This window comes from Staurois parvus, unplaced genomic scaffold, assembly GCF_062004578.1.
Source record: "Staurois parvus isolate SC_StPar_1 unplaced genomic scaffold, SC_StPar_1.0 ptg000015l, whole genome shotgun sequence".
Classification (NCBI taxonomy): Eukaryota; Metazoa; Chordata; class Amphibia; order Anura; family Ranidae; genus Staurois; species Staurois parvus.
Window position 1 is genome coordinate 7,023,458 of NW_028317811.1, and position 22,394 is coordinate 7,045,851.

Below are 22,394 nucleotides of genomic sequence, written 5' to 3' on the forward strand. Positions count from 1 at the left end.
ATTAGCCTTTAATTGCATCACTTCACTGCATAAAAGCTGCAGTATCTGTAGCTGATTGTAGTTCGACAGCGTCTTTACATTTTGTTTTATGCTTATATAGGCTACTCAGTAATGCCTCGGACTTGTGTGAATAAAGCAGATAATTTCTGCTATATCTGCGGTGAAATAACTTTTATCTCACAAAAAAGGAGGATAACAGGAATGATTAAGAAAGCCTACAACTTGTATTTTGGCTGCAAGATAGGAGACCAGGACAAGAGCTGGGCACCACATATATGCTGCAATTCTTGTGGGACGGCACTAGAGCAATGGTTGAATGGAAAAAAGGCATCTATGCCTTTTGCTGTGCCAATGATTTGGAGAGAGCCAACAGATCATGTTAGTAATTGTTACTTTTGTATGGTGCCTCCAATTGTAAAAGGGCTAAATAAGAAGAAAAAGTTATCTGTGCACTATCCAAATATTCCATCGGCAATACGTCCAGTTCCTCATGGAGAGGGGCTACCAATTCCTAAAGCACCAGAATCCTTCGTGGTTGAGTCAAGTGAGGAAGAACCTGAAGCGTGTAGTCACGTGCAGTTGTAAGAGATAGCCCTTTCCTCGAATACAAGAGAAAAGCCAAGAGAAGCAAAACCGACACAAACTGAAGACAAAACTAGTGAGAATCCTAAGTATTAAAATGATTCAACTTAGCTTATGGCTATAATTTTTCTTGGTAATCCTATGCAATATATTATGCCATTTAGGCTTTGTTATGCAGTCAATATCACTTGCTTTATATTTGTGGAAAGACATCTATCTATATAATTATTGTGCATTATGTAGTCATTACGCCTATAGTAGAAAACTTTCCGTTTACAGAAAAACTAGAGCCAATTGACAAATTTCATTGTTATATTTGAACTCAGAATGTGAAATTCATTAATAAATGGATCCTTTTGTTTCCAAAACTGGCAAAAAATAAAAATTTGTTGAACAGTGTAATGAAACAAAATAAGGAGACATTCATTAATCTTTCAAACCACAATGATGGCTCAAATTGTCCTAAAAAATAAGGTAAGGTTCACCTGCATACACTAAGAGGTTGCAAAGAGGTAAATATTTACAAAGCTAAGCAGGGTAATAACTTCACAGAAGGATATAGAAACTTTACAAGAAGACCTCAATAAAATAAAGGGGTGGGCCACTAAAAAGCAAATGACATTTACTGTTGAAAAATGCAAAGTAATGCACTTGGGGGCTAAGAATATGAAAGCAAGTTACTCACTACCGAAACAACCTTTGCGGGAATCCAGGGTGGAAAAAGATCTGGGGATCCTAGTAGATCACAGGCTCAGCAATGGCATGCAATGCCAACCTGCAACAAGCAAAGCTAGCAGAATAAGCATGCAAAAAAAGGGTATTTATTCAAGAAACAAAACAACAGTCCTGCCATTTTATACTCAGAATGTGGTTCAGCCACAGCTTGAGTATGCCATCCAGTTCTGGTCACCAGTCTTAAGGAAGGATGTGCTGGAACTGGATAGAGCACAGAGAAGGACAAAAAAGCTCTGTGCTGAGAACTGGAAGATCTGAGTTATGAGGATTGACTGCAAGCATTAAACATATTGTCCCTGGAGAAGAGTTGCATAAGAGGAGATACGATAGTGATATTCAAATATCTTAATAGTTATTCTAGCATAAGGCACACACTATTCAGTCACAGGGAGTGCAAGACACAGTGCCACTCAATGAATTTGGAGGAGAAGTAGTTTAACCTTAAAATTGCGAAGGGTTTTTTTCCCCCCTATTGTCAGAGCAGTAAGGATGTGCAAGAACTTCCTTTCACAATCTGCGGTGTCAGTGGGAAGTAATGATCGTTTTAAAACACTCTTTGATGGACATCTTAGTGAACACAGTATACGTGGATATGGGAAATGGTTTTGACATGAATACACAGACCCACACAGGTTGAACTGGTGTCTTTATTCAACCTTACCAACTATGTAACTATATAATAAAAAATATAAAAGTTGCAAAATTGGTTCAGGCATTAGCATTTCTTTTACCTTCTGCATTAAAGGGTTTGTTCAACCTTACCAAAGAACTGCCATTGCAGGTAAGGGGTGATGCTAGATAAAAACAAACTGTACAGCTCTGACTAAAGTTGAATAATACCCTTGCTACAGGTGCAGGCCATTTACGTACCTCAAAAAAAAAAAAACAAACACTTACGGAAAAGTACTGCTCAGCTTCCAATTGATCTTGCAATTCCCTCATTTGACCTTCATTTCCTCTATATTGCCTGGCAAAAAAAAAAAGGGAAAACAATTCTTACCATCTATTTTGCAGCATTAAACTAAACAAAAACAGTTTCCCAAGGAGGGACATTGTATCATTTCAATGCATCACCCAGTCATAACTTAACTGCAGCATAAGAGTTATTGGGCAAATAGATGGCAGGCAATTGCCATTTTAATCCTTCCAGGTTGTAGACATTTGTTTTCCATTTAATAGGTATGAATAGGAAAGAACTGCCCATGCAGACAGGCCTCATGACAAAACACAGGATTAAAAAATAAAAAAACACAAACAAACCTGCATTAAAAAGGGATATGGAGAGGGACTTGTGTCCTTTAGCCCTGATTCACACCAGAGCAACTTCAAAGCAAACTATGCAGTGTGACTTCACTGCGGCTTGCTTAAATGTAGTGTGACTACATTTAACAGCTGTCAATGCAAGTCGCACAAAAATACTGCAGGAATTTTTTTCAAAGTCGCTGCAACGTAAGTCACTGCAACGTGAGTCGCAACAATTTGACTGGTTCCTTGCTACTAATGGGGTGTGACTTGTCATGGGACTTTGAACTCTCAAGTCACATGACAAGTCACACTGGTGTGAACCATGGCTTACTGTATTCTAAGAAACTTATTTCACTGGCAAGTTAAAAAAACCTATTTTCTTAATCATACAGTACAGGCCATAGGTTCTTAGTCTTAAACCATGAAACGTCCCAAAACAGCCCAACTTAGGGCACCACAGCAATCAAATGCCAACAAGACGGCATGAGAATGGGTCATGGATAGGCTTGACAGATCTCATGGAGCAGCTTGAAGCACCTTGTGCCCGAAACTGGCATCAGAAGAGGCCTGAACTTTACCTTGCAACACTTTAATGTGTGAACAAAAGACTAGGTGGCAGCCTTCAGAGGTTGAGAAGCTGATGACTGATGCAGAAAAGCACACAAAACAATAACAGATCTGATAGAATGCACCTTACCATGGAAGGGTGGAACCTTTAGACAAGTGGTACCTTCAATTAAAAAAAAGCTGTTAAATACCAAGCCCCTGACACCAATTTAAAGCATCTGTGCAAGGTGTAGGAAATCCTGATGACCTGTTTGGGGTACTTGAGAACTGAGGCTGGGAACCATTGCTTTACACCATAGGCTTGAAAAATAATTAGTCAAATCCACCTAGCAATGGTGAAGAGAGAACCTGAAGCACCGCACTACTGTTAATAGGTCCAAATACAACTTTATTCTATTAAAAGTCAGGGGCACAATCCAAACAGTAGTGACCGCAAAACGAGCTGCTGACAAGGCCTGTGCTTGTAATTTACACTGTAAACAATACCACTGAAGGTCCAGCTCACTTCCGGCTTGTTCACACTATTGTCAGTCAAACCCTGATGAAGGCATACAGGCAGCATAAGCTTACAGAGGTAAATAAGTTGCTGAGGATGGGGTGGGGGGAAATCAGAAAAGGTAAACATGCACCAAGCAAAGGTCAGAGTGTGCAGATGGAGGCAGAGTTGGGGGGGGGGGGGGAGGGGGCCTCAAACAAGATGATAGAATAACTAAACTTTCCAGGGCTAGCAAGCAAGCTGAACCTAAAGGGAATCAAAAGGTGTGCAAGGATAAAATGTGAGCATGTAGAAAATAAACAGGCATGTACACGAATGCTAAAAGTTTAGTTAATAAAATGGAGGAACTAGAACTTCTGCTACAAGAGGATTTTTTATATATCATAAACCTGGTTTGACAGCTCAGATAAATGGCCTGCGACTGTCCAATGGTACTCCCTGTATTGGAGGGACAGTGTGGGTGCCTTTATGTGAAGAGAGACTTGATCATGAATATGAGGGATGACATTCCTAATTGGGCTGGTGAAGAGGTGGAGTCTTTGTGGCTGGAGTTTCAAAAGGGACTAAACAGTGAATTGTGGCTGTATGCTGTAGGCCACCTATCATTATGGAGGAAGAGACCTATCTTTCACAGTTAGAGATTACAGGGAGGCACTGCAATGGTATATTCATGGGGGACTACAACTATCCGGATATTGATTACGCAGATGGAACTGCTCACTAAGCTAAGGGTCATCATTTCTTGAACGAAAGGCAGCACAATTTGAGTCAAATGATGGAAGCCCCAACTAGAGGTAATTCTCTGCTGGACCTACTAAATACAAACATGAGAAATTGCAGATGTGGAAGAGAAAACGTAGGTAACAGTGATCACAGAGTAATTGCATTTGCCATAAATTATAGCAAAAGGACACACAAGGGCAAGACAAGAACACTAAATTTCAAAAGAGCCAACTTGAAAAGTCTGTGCTCCACACTATATGACACTAAATGGAATCAAATTCTTGCAACAAAGAGCAATGAAAAAAGTTGGAGAGTTTTAAGGCCGTATTAAACAATGGCATTTGTCAGCCCAATAAGGAACAAATATAAAAGAATAAAAGTTAAACCTGGATGGCTAAATGCTCAGGTAAAAAGGCATATTAACAAGGAAAAATAGTACTTTTATAAATATAAGGCCAGAGACTCAGCATTCCAAAACTACAAAGTTTGATCAGGGCTGATAAAAGAGATTACGAAAGACACATTGCTGAAGTGAGTGAAAACGAAAATCCCCATTTTTTTCAATTATATTAATAGTTAAGAAATAAAAAGGTGCTACTGCACTTATGGATATAATCAATAGTAACAAAACCATTTGCAGCCATCCTAACTATGAACTAATACACACATCATAAATGAATACCATATGGACCGCGCATAAAAAGTGCAAAATATCAAAAATTCATCCCGTGACCACCCATCTCCAGGATGGTCGTTTGCGCAAATGACCATCCTAGAGATAGGTGGTCACGGGATGACGGTGAGTGTCAGTCCATGTGGGGCACCAGTCTGAGCACAGTGGAGCACCTGTTATTGTACACTGAGTTCACAATGAAGAATTTTAGCACTTTAGTCTCACTTACCAGTGTTTAAAAGTCTCACTTACTGGGACTGATTAATAATATCAGTATCAATATTTTTTTTCATATATTGCCACAGAGTTTTAATATTTTGCACTTTTTACAGGCGGTCCATATGGTATTCACATATATTAATAGTTAAAAGATAAGGTCAGAACATATTGACCCTATAAAAAAGACGATCAAGGAAAGATGGTTACGAGTGACAGGGACTAGGCAACTGTATTAAATACTAGTGGTGCACCGAAATGAAAATTCTGGTGCCAAAACCGAAAATTCAAAATGCACTTGGCCAAAAACCGAAATAAGCAGTTTTTAAAAATAAATATATATATTTTTAGGAAAAAACCCCAAAAAAACAATATATACCCTAATTGTTTTGTAAAATATGAAAGAGAATGTTACGGCGAGTAAATAGATACCCAACATGTCACGCTTTAAAATTGCACATGATCGTGGAATGGCGTGAAACTTAAAAACCTCCGTGGGTGATGCTTTTAAGAATTTCCACAGATTAGCAGTGTAAAGTTACAGAGGAGGTCTAGTGCGAGAATTGTTCTTGCTCTGACGTTCGTGGCAATACCTCACGTGTGTGGTTTGAACACCATTTACATATGTGGGCAAGGCCTACGCATACTTTCACCAATACGTGCGAGCATGGGGACTCTTTAGACTCTTTTTTAAATTTATTTAATGTTTTGTTTTTTTTCCTTTTTCTTTTGCACTGTCCCTTTAAAAAATGTTGTAATAACTTTTATTCTATCACAAGAAATGCATGTGTCCCGTGATAGAAATAATTAGTGACAGGTCCTCTTTATGGAGAGAAATGGGGTCAATAAGACCCCACATCTCTCCTCTGCAATGTAAAGCACTGGATCAAACAAACAAAAAAAAACAAAGAACAAAAAAAAGCATTGATCTACGGCTTTTAAAAAACAAAACAAAAAATGGCCGAAACCGGAGGTGACATCATTCCGGTCCGCAAAGGGAATAGAGATGAGTGGAGGCCATCTTCCTTCACTAATCTCTATACCCAGCGCCGGGATCGTTCGATGGTTTCTTGGGTGCGGCGGCAGTGGCAACAGCGGGCGGGTGGGGGCAAGGTTTTTTTCAACACCTGTATCAGTGTTTATTTTCATATCGGCCGACGACCAAAAGGAGTGTTTTCAGCCGAAACGTTTTGGCCACCAAATTTTCGGTGCATCCCTATTAAATACATTCTTCCCCTCATTTTAAAAGAAGGGATATAATAAACAAGACACTAAAGTAAACAAAAGTATATTGAATGCAGCCTTGTGGCTCACAGAGACCAGTGTTTAAAAGAGAATAGAAAAACTTAATGTGAACAAATCACTAGGACCAGATGGCTAGGGCAAGCCGTAGACAAGTAGAAAAATGAACAATTTGTCGAATGAAAATCAAAAATGGTCGATCAATTTTTCATACAATTGTGCCATCATTGTTTACGAATTTTGCCTAAGAAAACATTTTTCTTCATCCGCAGATGTGATGCAATGTATTTTGACCTCTTGGCTTGAAAGAATAACAGTACTACCACATTTATTAGGTCAAATAGCTTTGCTTCACACGTTTCCAGCCTGTCTGGATTCCTTGTGATTAAAAGGCTGCAAAACACAAAATGTTGAATTCGCTTGTCCCCTACAGCCAGCTCTGGCTGCAGGAATTTTTTTTATTTCCTATAGTAGAAAAACACACTACATTATGGTCATCAAAATAAGATATGAAATAATTTTTGTGACAGAGAACGTTCTTTTTGCTCATGCACATTTCAGTTTTAGAATTTTTTTTCAAATGATAACAATATAAACAATTAACAAATCGTTCGTTATGATAAAAATTTCCAACATTTTTGATGGGCAATTTTTGGTGATCACACAAAAATTGCTTGTCGTTGTAGGCACACTAACTATTCAAAAATCAAACATTCGCTCTTTCAACATGAAAGGTCTCACTTTTCGACTCATGAATTGCCTGTTTTACACCTGAGAATTCTCAAAAAAAAGCTTCTTATGGCCAGGCCATTGTTCCTAATTTTTAAGGACTGCTTTCTTACTGGAATGGTACCAACATTTGGGTGAAAAGCAGATGCAGTGCAATATTCAAAAAAGGATCAAGATTTATATCTGGAAACCATAGACCAGTCAGCCTAACATCAGTAGTATGTAAACTATTGAAAGGATTGATAAGGGACCACATCCAAAGATTTGCTGCCAAAAATAGTAACCAATGTGGATTTATAAATAACTGTTCTTGCCAGACCAAACTTTTAACATTCTATGAGAAGATGAGCTGTAATTTGGATAGAGGAAGGACCTGTGGACCTAGCAGATTGTCTAGATTTCTCTATCGCATTCGCTACAGTAACCAAAAAATGCTTAATTCACAAATTGAGGTCATTTAGCATTGATGACATGCTATGTACCTGGATAGAAAACCCGTTGCAGGATACCACCCAGGTGGTAGTGCTAGTGGCATATTTTCTAAATGGTCTGGAGTTGGGAGCAGGGTGCCCCAAGGCTCTGTCCTGGGACCAATTCGGTTTAATTTGTTCATAAACAATATAGATATTGGAATAAATATTTCAAACTACGTGTTTGCTGGTGATAGAAAATTAGGCAGGGCAATTAACTCACAAAAGGATACAGCAACTTTACAAGATCTAGAGGGTGGTTAGCTATATGGCAGATGATGATCAATGTAGAAAAATGTAAAAGTAATGTAATTGGGAGCTAAAAATATGAATGCAAGTTACATGGTAGGGGGAGAACCTCTAGGGGAGGATGGAAAAGGATCTGGTAGATGACCGACTCAGCAACAGCATACAATGCCATCAGACTATTATCAATCATTACAAAGGGTATTTACTCAATGGATAAAACAGATTTATGAAACCCTAGTTTGGCAGCATCTTGAGTATGCTGTCCAGTTCTGGTCACCAATCCTCAGGAAGGATGTCATTGAACTAGAGAGGGTCCAGAAAAGGGCAACAAAGCTCATAAGGGAGCTGAAAGACCTCAATTAGGTGTAATACAAACATTAAACATATTCTCCCTGGAATAGTGATGCATGAAAGGGGATATGACCATGATAAACAAATACTTAAATGGTGACTCCAGCTTTAGGAGGAAACTTTCAAATCTCAGATCTCCAAAAAAAGACGCATGTCCACGCAATGACTCTTAACGAGAAATGGTTTAATTTTAAACTGCGTGAGTTGTTTTTTATTGTTAGGATAATAAAGATGCGGAACTCCCTTGCACTTTAGGTGGTGCAGATAGTGCAGATTAAAAAAAAAAAACAACAAAAAGGTTTTAGACGTGTTTCTTAGCAAACACTATGTACAAGGATATGGAAAGCAGTAGACACACACAATCTCAGGTTAAACTGGAAGGACCAGTGCCTGTACAATCATAGTCACACATTGTAATGTGCGGTTGCCCTAAAACGGAGAATGACTGAACTTTTCCCTCAAAAAAATACTAGGTGTAATGCCAGTTCAATGCACAGAGCACCTTAGGTAAATCTAACAGCAGCTGAGGTTCTTATATCTTCATTCAATTTTTAATTAGGGATTTAATTGTGCAACCGATCTCTTTAAAGTGCAAAGTACACAAGAGGATAAAGAGACTAGTGTGGCACTAAGGACTACCTCTATCAAATCACACCTACAACTGATTCACTATTAATGCTGTCTGCAAGCACATAGGAAGATGTTATCCAAAACAATTAACAGGGATTACTCAACCTGCAGTTGGCGCCACTTTTATTAAAATGAGACTTGATGTAAGCTGGATAACGGAACAGATGGGATTTAAAAGAATGAAAAGTGAACAAAAAATAGGGAAAGCTGGCATATTTTTTAACCTTTTGCCAAGAATGTCCATGTCTATTGAGGCAACGCTCAGGCATACATACTGCAATGCATGCCAAGAATGCAAGTCATTAACTGAATTGTACTGCTCTCCACTAGACTTCATGTCCCCAGCTATCAAAACACAGCACTCAAAAAACCTCTAATTGTCAGCTAAAACTGCCAAGACCACATGATAGGTGGACAAGTCTTTCCTTCCCCCATAAACCCTTTCACTACTCAGCTTTCAAATCCCAAAGAGCTCTATAGAAATGTTACAGTATTTCATGGCCATGTAAACAAGGCTAAATCTATTTATAATATACAGTACAGTGTAATTACAGGAAAATATATAGACATAAAATATACATACTTGGTTAACTGAACAAGCTCAAATTCCAGTAACCTCTTTGCTTCCAACAACGTATTTATTTCCTGCTTCAACTGTTTCTCTGATCCCTTCAAATTATCAGCTTCAAACGCATGCACCTTCAGCTCATTCTGAGTCGTTAACCTCCTCTTTGTCTCTTGTTCGAGTTGCAGTGTCAGTTGCTTCACCTACAAAGAACAAACCTGACATTAACTTTTGCCATACAATACAAAAATATACAGTGTGTCGTCATAAGGAAGATTTTTCCCTCCTCTAAAGTTAAACTATGGGCAAACAGCTACATATGCAATTGAAATACATATAATATATTGCCAAATGTTTTCCTGGCCAAAGCATTTGTAATTCTGGCATGCAAGTTTTGTAATCCAAGCAACCCTGGCAAACAGCACGGCCTAGTCCTTTGTGCAGACTATATTGCATTTTAACCAATACAACCTGAGCCAGGACCTAACCCAGCCTACAAGAAAATGGGGGTGTGCAGCAAACTGATGTTCTTGTCAGCAATTTATGCACCAAGATTGACAGTGCAGAACCAAGTACCAGAGCCGAATTGATTCAAAATGCTGCATTTCCCTTCCCAGTCTGATTGCTGTTGATAATGTAGCTTTCAAGTACTAAAGCATAGTGGAAGCTCAGAATCAACCATAGTACTAACAAAATGTTTTATGAAACTTGAATTATTATTCAAAATAATACTGCAAGGGTGAAAGGGCTTAAAGTAAATTATATTGGTAGTATTTAACCTTATATAGATTGGTAAAAAAAAAACCAAACAGTTCCAGGCTTTTAACTTGTGTTTCAGAATCTATAAGAAAATTGGTGCTCAACTCAATTCCTGGGACACCTTCTCCAAAGTCAATGAATGTAAGCAAAGCCACAATCCAACTATTAGATTTTAAATAAATATTAGATTTTTAAATAAGATTTCACAAAGTTTACTCTATCTCAATCTGACAGGATCACCATTATCTCCTAGAGGTCAAAGAAACAGTATCTTGGAAGTACAACTTTCACATTTTCAATTAAAATCTTATGGGGTGGTTGGCTACATATGCATAGAAAGTTATTTTTTTTAACTGTAAGAATGAGATATTGTAAGGTTTGGGTATAAATATAAAGCAACCGGTTAGAGATAAAAATTCTTTTGGAGAAAAATAAAAATGACTTTCTGGTGTAGAATGTTAAAACGGACTCTTCTGTATTCAATTTAAGCATTGTGCACTTAAGATTAAGTTGTACTTCACGTGCAGCAAACATAAAATTTGTTTTACAGGTGGTAAACTGAATGTAAACAGACTACAGGTGGTTGGCAATCATTTTGTGGGTGAAAATAGACACTCTAGCACTGTTGTACCAACATGTTTTTAAGCTCCAGGATAGTACAATAAGCAGTGAATAAAGCTATGATGAGCAGTAACCCCTAAAATCAAATCTCACCGCTTTCCAGTTCTCAAAAATGGAACATAACATTTAGATTAATGCCATGATTTACTGCAATTAATGTTTTTGCTGGTTGGAAATAAACCTGATTGAGATCTGCTATGACACTTGGCTTCCTGATCTTCTCATTTACCCAATGTACACTGCTCAAAAAAATTACAGGAACACTTTTTAATCAGAGTATAGCATCAAGTCAATTAAACTCCTGGAATATTGATCTGGTCAATTAAGTAGCAGAGGGGGTTGTTAATCAGTTTCAGCTGCTTTGGTGTTAATGAAATTAACAACAGGTGTACTAGATGGGCAACAATGAAACAAACCCCAAAACAGGAATGGTTTTACAGGTGGAGGCCACTGACATTTTTTCCCTTACTCATCTATTCTGACTGTTTTTCACTAGTTTTGCATTTGACTAGGGTCAGTGTCACTACTGGTAGTATGAGGCAATACCTGGACCTTACAGAGGTTGCACAGGCAGTCCAACTCCTCCAGGAAGGCGCATCAATACGTGCCATTGCCAGGCTTGCTGTGTCTCCCAGCAGAGTCTCAAAAGCATGGAGGAGATTCCAGGAGACAGGCAGTTACTCTAGGAGAGATGAACAGGGCCATAGAAGGTCCTTAACCCATCAGCAGGACCGGTATCTGCTCCTTTCTGCAAGGAGGAACAGGATGAGCACTGCCAGAGCCCTACAAAATGATATCCCAGCAGGCCACTGGTGTGAATGTATCTGACCAAACAATCAAACAACTTCATGAGGGTGGCATGAGGGCCCAATGTTGTTCTAGTGAGCCCTGTGCTCATTACCCGGCACCACAGAGATCAATTGGCATTTGCCACTGAACACAAAATTTGGCAGGTCCGCCACTAGCTCTCTGTGCTTTTCACAGATGAGAGCAGGTTCACGATGAGCACCTGTGACAGACGTGAAAGGGTCTGGAGAAGCCGTGGAGAACGTCATGCAGCCTGTAACATTGTTCAGAATGACTGTTTTGGTGGTGGGTCAGTGATGGTCTGGGGAGGCATATCCATGGAGGGACGCACAGACCTCTACAGGCTAGACAATGGCACCCTGAATGCCTTTAGGTATCGGGATGAAATCCTTGGACTCAATGTCAGACCCTACGCTGGTGCAGTGGGTCCTGGGTTCCTCCTGGTGCACAACAATTCCCGGCCTCATGTGGCGAGAGTATGCAGGCACTTCTCGAGGATGAAGGATTTGATACCATTGAATGGACCCCAACACTCAACTGACCTAAATCCAATGGAACACCTCTGGGATATCTTGTTTCGGTCCATCCGACGACGCCAGGTTGCGCCTCAGACTGTCCAGGAGCTCTGTGATGCCCTGGTCCAGATCAGGGAGGAAATAACCCAGAATACCCTCTGTCGTCTCATTAGGAGCATGCCCCAATGTTGTCCGCATGCATACAAGCACGTGGGGGCCATCCAAATTACTGAGTACCATTCTAGGTTGCTGCAATTAAATTTCAGCAAAATGGACTAGCCTGCGGCATCATTTTATCACTTTGATTTTGGGGTGTCTTTGAATTCAGTCCTCTGTAGGCTAATCATTTTCATGTCCATCAAACGATGGAGCATCCTTATGTTCCAAACATATTATCCAGTCCATATCAGCATAGATATCCAGCATGATATTTTTTCCCATTGAAATCTGATGTGCTTTCAAAATGTTCCTTTAATATATTTGAGCAGTGTATAAACAAACCCTGACTCCCTTTGATAAGTTAAACATTTGCTGGACATAAGCTGATGTAATTTGCCTTTTATGACATATCCACCACTGCCTATGCTGCTGTTACATAAGCTACCAAATGTCTTAGCCAAAGATAGAAGGCTATGTGTAATAATGTATTGTGTGAAAGGTAAATGACATAGGTTTCCTCCTTATATTAGGCTGATTAAAGGAATAGTTAACCTTTGTAAGAAAAAAATAAGATAAAAATTACATACATATATACACACACACACACACACACACACACACACACACACATACATACACACACGTTTTTGCAGGTGAAAAAAAAAATGCATTAATTCTTTTTCACAGGAGCCTGAAGAGCATTGCACCGAAGATCAGTGGATTGTGGATGCAATGTCAGGCTCCTACATACACTGCCTAAACCCCTATGCCCGTGCCTACATATGGGATGTCAGTTTCAGAGCTACAGGAAGTGTGAATTGACTACAAGTGTACTGACCAGCATGCTCGCAATCGATTGAAACTACAAGTCCATTTGCCACAGTGGTAGACGGAACTTGCAGTTCATTCAGTCACAGATCTCTGTGAAGGAATAATGCGGCTGTGTAGGCAGAGCCCCGAACAGCTGCACTGATTTTAAATGTGACAGCGGCTGTGGGGGAGAGGAACCCTGACCCACTGTCATGAGAGAATGGAGGCTGAGCGGTGCGCTGAGCTGGAACATGTTGCATTCTAAATAAGGGTGTAACATGCTACAAAAGGTGAACCTATCCTTTAATGAGAAATGGCATATAAGGGTAGTTCTTTCATGACAACCATATTCTGTGACGGCTTGTTATGGCCAGCAGCACCATTTTTACCACATTTTCAAAAAACTGCTTGCTGCCTACAAATAAAAAGTCATGGTCACCTCTTCCTCCAGCCTCTCCTTTTGCTGAGCGAGGTGCTCTATCTTTTGATGTGCTTGTTTCAGATCAAAATCCAGCATTGAACACTGTTTCTCTATCTCCACTCTTCGGTTCTCCGCTTTCTCCTTCGCTGCCCTTTCTGCTTTCACTTTCATTTCCATCTCTAAAATTAGTCAAGAAAACAAATCGATATGTCAATGCCAAACAAAAAAAAGTGAATAATCCACAAAGTTGGTTTCCCAAAACATTGAAGGCATGTCTATGGTGATACCAATCACAGTTGCCAACATGGTTAGGTCAGCTCTCAACGTTCAAGCCTTCAAAGGGATGTGCAGCACATTGGCAACTGCAAATCTTAACAAGGGCTAAAATGGCGCAGTCCTTAGCAGTTAAGGATGGGAAGGTTTAGTTTGCATATACACTCTAAATTATTTAGACTAGATTAAAAACCAGAGATAAAAGAAAGGAATTAGGAAAATAATAAAAGATAGTTCAATTCTGTATGCAATGCATAGTGATTTAGCAAAATTCAGTAGTCCTACAGTCTAAAAAACTAGAAACAAAAACACTTAACAGGTATGCTCTAGATCAGGGGTCTCCAAACGTTCTAAACAAAGGGCCAGTTTACTGTTCTTCAGACTTTAGCAGGGCCAGACTGCGGCCAGCAGGAGTGGAAAATTCTGTGACATCAGTGGAAGTAGACAATGTCTCAGGCATAGTGGTGAATAGGATTAAAACAATTATATAGGGCCTATGGTCAGTAGGATGAGGAACAGTGCCCCATCAATAATAAAATAATGAAGGAGCGCTCAAAACAGTGAAAATGATGCATAAACAAATATATTTATGCGATCTAAACTTCAAAATTATATATAATAGACCTAACGTATTTTTCGCTCCATAAGACGCACTTCCCCCCCCCCCCCCCCCAAAAAGAGGGGAAAATGTCAGTGCGTCTTATGGAGTGAATATAAAGCGGCCGGTCCGGTATTTCTGCCGCCACCATGTCAGAATATCGGGCCGGCCGCTCAGCTGTTCTCTCCTGCAGGACCTTACCTGTTCCTCGCTCCAGCGCTGCACAGTCTTCCCGCGCTGGCTTCTGTGACAGCCGGGTGCCTACTGCGCATGCACTGCGCTTTGTGAATGATCCGGTGTCTTCTGGGACACATGACAAGTCCCAGAAGGCGCTGGGCCATTCACAAAGCGCAGCGCTTCTCGCGCATGCGCAGTGGGCACCCGGCTGTCACAGAAGCCGGCCCGGGAAGAAGAGGGAAGGACAACTCCGCGAAAGTGGGAGCGGGTACCTGTCAAATTCAGATACCCGCTCCCCCTCCTCCCCAAAGGTCAGCAGTCTCTGGTCATCCCCTGCACTGTCTGCAGTCTTTGGTCATTCCCTGCAGTCTTTGGTCATTCCCTGCAGTCTCTGGTCATTCCCTGCAGTCTCTGGTCATTCCCTGCAGTCTCTGGTCATTCCCTGCAGTCTCTGGTCATTCCCTGCAGTCTCTGGTCATTCCCTGCAGTCTCTGGTCATTCCCTGCAGTCTCTGGTCATTCCCTGCAGTCTCTGGTCATTCCCTGCAGTCTCTGGTCATTCCCTGCAGTCTCTGGTCATTCCCTGCAGTCTCTGGTCATTCCCTGCAGTCTCTGGTCATTCCCTGCAGTCTCTGGTCATTCCCTGCAGTCTCTGGTCATTCCCTGCAGTCTCTGGTCATTCCCTGCAGTCTCTGGTCATTCCCTGCAGTCTCTGGTCATTCCCTGCAGTCTCTGGTCATTCCCTGCAGTCTCTGGTCATCGCCTGCAGTCTCTGGTCATCGCCTGCAGTCTCTGGTCATCGCCTGCACTGTGTCCGCAGTCTCTGGTCATCGCCTGCACTGTGTCCGCAGTCTCTGGTCATCGCCTGCACTGTGTCCGCAGTCTCTGGTCATCGCCTGCACTGTGTCCGCAGTCTCTGGTCATCGCCTGCACTGTGTCCGCAGTCTCTGGTCATCCCCTGTACTGTGTCTGCAGTCTCTGGTCATCTCCTGCACTGTGTCCGCAGTCTCTGGTCATCCCCTGTACTGTGTCCGCAGTCTCTGGTCATCCCCTGTACTGTGTCTGCAGTCTCTGGTCATCTCCTGCACTGTGTCCGCAGTCTCTGGTCATCTCCTGCACTGTGTCCACAGTCTCTGGTCATCTCCTGCACTGTGTCCGCAGTCTCTGGTCATCCCCTGTACTGTGTCTGCAGTCCATTGGTTCAGAATATTTTTTTTTCTTGTTTTTTGCCTCTAAAACCTAGGTGCGTCTTATGGTTAGGTGCGTCTTATGGAGCGAAAAATACGGTAATCATCCACAAATAAAATACCCTAAAGTGCAAGAGAGTCTATATAAATCTCCTACTAGTGTCTTATTACAATCAAAGTGTGATAAACACAAAGTGAGATAGTGAAAATAATTGTGATATACTGTAAAACATGCATTGAAAATTCCCCAATCCTAAATTCAAAAGGATCAAAAAACAGTGCAAACAAGACAAGTGATCAGAATGTCACTGATCAAACGGTGATAACGTGATCCCAGCACTGGGGGATAAATCATACAAACTGAGTGAACAGTGCTTCAAAAAAATCACATCAATATATAATATTGAAAATATTTGCAACAACCAGGTGAATCAAAATACATAAAAAAATGTCCAATCAAATTCCAAAATCAGTGTATAAAAACGCAGGTGATCCACAATCTAAAATGTGCAAAAGTGCTGTGGATGTGCACTGCAGCCGCTGATAGTATATCCAAAAATGGCTGAATTGCCTCCTGACCTCCTTACCGTGACCCAATGGGCCAAACCTGGGCCAAATGTTCCTAGCAGTGACAAAGAAAGCAATACAAAACTAACAGTATTTAATTTTCCCCATCCAAAGCTACAAAGGTTTAGCTGAAGTTTAATTTAAGATTCACACATATTGCACAAACATATATAACTAAGAACAATTACGATATAGAGAATGCAGTCATGGGCTTAATATTGTGCTTAACCAGCAGTAACAGAGACTCACCACACATAGCAACGGATTTCTCCTCTTCAAATGACTGGTGCCTGTCACTCAGTCGTGCTTTCGTCACCTTATGCTCATTAATCTCCTGATCCAACTGTTGCTGCAAAGTTTTCAGTTGGTAATTCAACTCAATTTCTAAATTATTTTTTTCCTGTAGAAAATGCACACATATGCAAGGTTATTTCTCATTTAGAAATTACTGAAATCCTAAATTTGGGAAAATAAAACTGGCCAGTTGAACCACTTTAGGAAAATGTCTAAAAGGGAGTTTAATACAGTCGTCCCTGCTGCCATTTACAATATGTACTGATAATGCAAAGGGGAATAATATAGTGTCACTTGAGTGACTACTCTGCTTTGGATAACATAAAAATTAACGATTGTGGTGCCATGTAACAGACTCAGGGCTTTTGGATGTCTACACAAGGGAGGCTGTACAAGTAGATAATATGCCTAAAATATGTTAAAATATTATTGGAAGACTGTTTTTGAAAATAAATATCTAGTAACAGGGTCTCTAACCACCAAATAACTACTTGTTGTAATGGTGGAACAATTATAACGGACACAAAGTTGGCCAATTTGAAGAAAAAATTACCATGTCCATCCAAGTCAATCATTTTGTTGGTAATCTCTGATTTGTGAACTCCTTTTATCTTACCTGTTTGCAATGAAAGATAGAAATTCACAAACTAACCCTCTGCAGCCTACAAGGTGTCTCTCACTTAAAGAAAGCATGATATATCAAAGACTAATACTAAAAATATTCAAAGAGCCCCTAATCAAATCTGCCATAACATGGATATGTATCTAGTGACATATAAGAGAAACAGAAATTGCAAAGCCGTTTCAGCCACCAGTGCGAGGAGCTCTCTGGAATCCCATTTTGGTGGATTACAAAAATTCAGATTTAGATAGGACTGATGTGCTTCTAGGATAACATAACTAAACTGTACACATAAGTACTGTACAGTGTACATCAGTACTGATTGAATTTGTTTTTTGTTACTTAGAACAGTTTTTAAACATGTGCAGCAATCACATTAATGACAAAGAAATTAAAAACACATTATTCTTGACAACCTACTTTTTCCGAACAGTTTAAGAGATCCAATGCCTCTTTCCTGTTCAATTCTGCCCTTTCAAGGTTGTGTTTGAGATGTTTCAATTCTTCTTGTAGCGATGTCATTCGAGCTATTTCACAAGATGAAAATCGTTAAATTACATAAATGCATCTTTTCAAACAACATTAAAAGCATACTTGTAAAAATTACTTTAATATTCTCTCATTATAGTCAGTATAGTAAACATTACTATATTATGATGAGATGCTATTTAAAAGCCTGCCAGTATTGAGAATATTAACATGAAAGAGCAAAGCTGTCAATCATTTAAACAATTTTCATTTTTCAGTTGCTTGTTTATGAGTGAAATGCTTTGACAACCACCAACATGGAATTAGCAAATTGTTTGTATATTTTGGTTCTCATGGCAACATTTCAGAAAAGTAGAGCCAGTACAAAACTCTGCAAATTTATCAGAGCTTACTAATACTTTTCCGTAATTAACCCATATACACTAATTATACTTATCAGAATATTCCATTTACTATGAAAATAAGGCTTCAATATTTTTTTTCTTAAAGAATCCTTCAACCGTTTATATATAAAAAAAAAAAGCTATGATACCTGGAGAATTCTATCTTGCATTCTTCCAGGAGTGCTGAGGCCTGGCCCCCTGCTGAATGCTGAGGTGCCTTCCCCTGGCCCCTGCAATGGTACAGTATTCTGTAGTAACATGCGGGCCAGCAGAAGGAACCACAGTGCTGAGTGATAGACCAGCAATACAAGTAGATTCTACAGGAATTGTAGCTTTGGCAAAGAGTGAGGCTGGCAACATATTTGGTGAGATAGACAGGTGATGCCTCCAGGTGACTGGACACTGGCAAATAGCAAGACACCACCCATCACGAAACCCTCTCACTCCTATCTACCACTGCCTCAGTTTTACAGGAGTAAAATACAGGAGCATTACAGGAGTGAAATGAACGATGAGGGACCTGGGTCATGCTATTTACTCCAAAAAAGGGATTTTACAAGACAAAAATCCTGTTTTCTTAATTCAGCATCACAGGGCAAAACAGGATTAGCACAAACTACTGGCACATCCATAAGCAATCCCATGGGGGTGTGGGCAACTACAAGCAACATGTAACAGGCCCAAAAGTAACAATCCACTTGACATAACAAATGGTGAAACTGTCAAGGCCCTTGCAGGGCTGTCTTTAGGACTTTCCAATCAAGCAACTGTGCGTGAGAGGGAAAGAAATATCCCAAATGGGTTTAAACGGTGGCCTCTGAAGGACTGATAACACCAGAATAAGGTCGCAAAGTTAGTGGAAAGCATACTTCAGGAATAATGTGAACCACCCCTTGCAAAAAGGCTCTGATGAAGAAATTGGAAGTCAATGGTCTCTGAAAAAGAAACCTGACCTTCTATGGTCCTCTGGGCTAAGGACTTATCCAGGCTTGACTGAAGGAAGGATAATGCCCATGCCACGGAGTATTACCTGAGACAAATTCCTTTCCATTTTCGCACCAAGCAAAATATGCTAAGTACGGTAGTACAAGCAGCCTGATCCTCCTCTGCAGTCCTTAGGAGAAGGGGGCATTCTCTACTTCAGTAACGTGGGAATCACAGAGTCTGCAAGACCCCTGTCTCTATGGGCTTGTGCTTCAAAAAGAAAGCTGTCAACCCCAGCTACCATGAAGCAGGATGGAACACAGGAACTTGAGAGAAAAGGTCTGGAAGTCTGGTAAGGAACACTGATGGTTCATTAGGAGTCTGATTGTGTCAGAGAACCACGCTCTCAGGGCTAATTCGGTGCAATGAGAATCACTGTAAAGCCTTCCCTCTATACCCCAAAGCAGATGACGCAGGAGCTTGAGGGAGTGAATGCCTAAAACAGGTTGAACTGGTTACATGGAGTGAATAGAGCATCTACTCCAAAGGCCCAAGGATCCCTGGATTTGGAAACAAACCTGTCCAGTTTCTGGTTAAGTCTGGACGTATATCTACGTCTGGTCCCTCCGAAGATAAAGTTGGTGAAACACATTCGAGTGGAGGGCTCACTCTCTAGGATCTAGCCATTGGTCTTAGGAAGTCCATCTGACAATTTTCCATTCCGTTAATGTGTACCACAGACAGAACCGAAAATTTGTGTTCCACCCAAATCAGAATGATCTCCGTTTCCCTAAGAGGAGCCAGACTTCTGGTACCACCTTTGTGATTTATATATACACCACAGTTGTGGCATTGTCAAATTGGACTTTGAAACAGGATGTCCCTTGTGAGCTCCTAAGGGTAGGAAGGAAGAACTCGGTCTCCACTGAAGTGGAAGAATGATACACCCAGGATGAACCTTTCTTCCTAAAGTTATAAGACCATCTTGTCCTTGTGAAATATAAGGAGTACATACTTACAAAGTGTGCCTTTAGCTCAGAGAAATGACATGATAGCAACCAAGAAGGCCACTTTAAAGGTGAGATCTTTTATGGGGATTTTCTTCATAGGTTCAAAGGGTGGTTTCTTTGGGGCAGAGAGAACCAGATTAGGATTCCTAGGAATCACAGGATACTGAAAGGGAGGCCTGAACTGCAATAAACATTAACTAAAGATGTTAAAAAGGGAGAGGGAGGCCAGAGACTTTTGGAAAAGGATGGCCAAGGCAGAAATTTGTCCTTTCAGAGTACTTAAGGCCAAGTTATGGTCAGGTCTAGACTGTAAGAAGGCCAGAACGTGAGGCACTGAGTAATCTTTAGAACTGAAGTACTTCTGTTCCACACCAAGCAAATCACATTGTTAAAGCCAGTGACTGAGAAGCAGGATAGAATAGGAGGTCCCGAGAGCAAGTCTGGTCTGTTTGGAAGAGCTAAGGGATTGCCTGCTAGCAGTTTAACTTCTTAACGCTGAGCATACGCAAATATGCGGCCTCTCGGTGGTTGGGCCGCATAATTGTGTACCATTTGTAAACAAACTCGCTGAGAGCACGCACCCTGTGCACTCCCAGCACGTATCGGCTTCCCAAGGAAAAGTCCTGATCTCTCCTTGCGATCGGGACCTTTCCAATCATGTGACTGCCGTGACAGCCAATCACGGTGGTCCCATGAACCTAAACCCACCTGACCTCCCAGTGTCAGAAACCCCTTAAAGGGCCGGGAGGCGCTGGCGTTAAGAGGTTAAACATGTCTGTTAACCATGTTCTTCTGGATCAGTTTGGGGCAATGAGAATCACTGACTGTTTTTGTTTCTTGTTCTGTTTTGTGTCAAGATAGAAACGCACTGGAGGAAAAGCACTGGGTCCAGGGAATTATCAAAGCATCCAATATCAGCGCAAGAAGATACTTGGTCATGGCCACAAAGGCAACTTGTGACTGAACTTGGAGGCCAGGATATCCATGTCTAGAGTCTCTCACATTTGGCAGATCTGGTTGAAGATGTTGGGGGGGGCATTCCACTTGGTCCTGGCAGTAACAGCTGAGGATGACCTGAAAGGTGCACGGACCTTTGTGGTTACTGGGAGCACAGTATAGTAAAACAGTAGTGATCATCTTCTACTGCAAAGCATATAATATGCAGATGAGGTGTATATTAGGAATATGCAGGCATGCATCTTGGGCTACCCCTCATCTCAAAGAGGTAATAACTGACCTTGGGGATTCCATGCGAATCTGAGGTATTTGTGTAAGGATTTTAGGGAGGACTGGGGAACTGGGACTGTCCTGAAGACAAACCGTTTCAGTTTGTTATTGAACCTGGAAGTACATATCCAGCACTGCGCACCTGTGAAAGGTCCTGGAACACCCACAGTTGTAGGGACTATTACCTCTGGTCCAGGCGCTGTCATGTGAGAATGCCTGCCAATTTTCTGAAGGAAATAATGAACTACGAAGGGCATTCAAGTCAAACTGGGACTTTTAATTTTACAGGTATAAAACGAGATGTTAGCGTGATGTACTACGTGCAATAGTAAGTGGCAAGTGTGTCCTATTACTGATAGGTGGCGCACGTCGCTGGTCAGTCCAAAGACCGTTAATCAAGATGGCAGATAACAGTGGGTGTGTGTCCTCAAAAGACTACCAGTGTCCAATCATCTGAAGGTATAGCCTACAACCCAGGGTTTTCCTGTACTGTAATCCGTATTGTATGGTTAAGATATCCCATTTGTCCGTGCCGAATGAGGGACACAGGAATTCTGATATGGTTAGGATGTCCAGAAGCGGTCCAAGGGAAGGATGGGCAACAGCAGCAAGACACTAACAGGTCCACAAAAACAACATTTGTGGGGGACTGTCTGTAGCTAAGAACAACTTTATGCCTGAAACTGGCATTGGATGGGACCTACACATCCTTGAGGTAAAACTTGGAGAACATGTGAATAGAAGACCAGATGACAGCCTTGCAAATCTGGAAAATAGTTGCTTGAAACAAACAAAAAAACAAGAAGTGCTCACAGATCTATCAGAGTGTGCCTTGACAGAGAAAGATAGAACCCAATGCTAGAGACTATAAACTTGGATTATGGACTGTCTGAGGCACTGGCAAATGGTGGATAAGAATCAGTTTCAGGTACCATCAGGAATAACAAACACAGTCAGACTTTCTAATGGATGCAGTAGCTGCAAGGTAAACACATAGAAACAAGGTTCTGGTTGAGGTGAAATGCCAAAACCACTTTAGGAAAAATGTAAGTTCTTAGTCTAATGAGCTATGAGGAACA

At 40.9% G+C, this 22,394-nt stretch overlaps 1 protein-coding gene across 3 annotated transcripts in view; it reads right to left on the reverse strand.

The window, feature by feature from the left end:
• The window catches only part of ROCK1 (Rho associated coiled-coil containing protein kinase 1), a 191,484-nt gene that overhangs the window by 31,044 nt on the left and 138,046 nt on the right, over positions 1-22,394 (reverse strand). For all 3 annotated transcript variants that reach the window (XR_016312867.1, XM_089678309.1, XM_089678311.1), the window contains exons 17-21: positions 17,703-17,809; positions 16,616-16,766; positions 13,584-13,744; positions 9,492-9,676; positions 2,215-2,284 (exon numbers count right to left, since the gene is read on the reverse strand). Coding sequence is in view for 2 of the 3 variants with exons in the window: in XM_089678309.1 (XP_089534435.1) it covers positions 2,215-2,284; positions 9,492-9,676; positions 13,584-13,744; positions 16,616-16,766; positions 17,703-17,809 (674 nt within the window). In the remaining variant the exon portion in view is untranslated. The remainder of the gene's footprint in view (positions 1-2,214; positions 2,285-9,491; positions 9,677-13,583; positions 13,745-16,615; positions 16,767-17,702; positions 17,810-22,394) is intronic.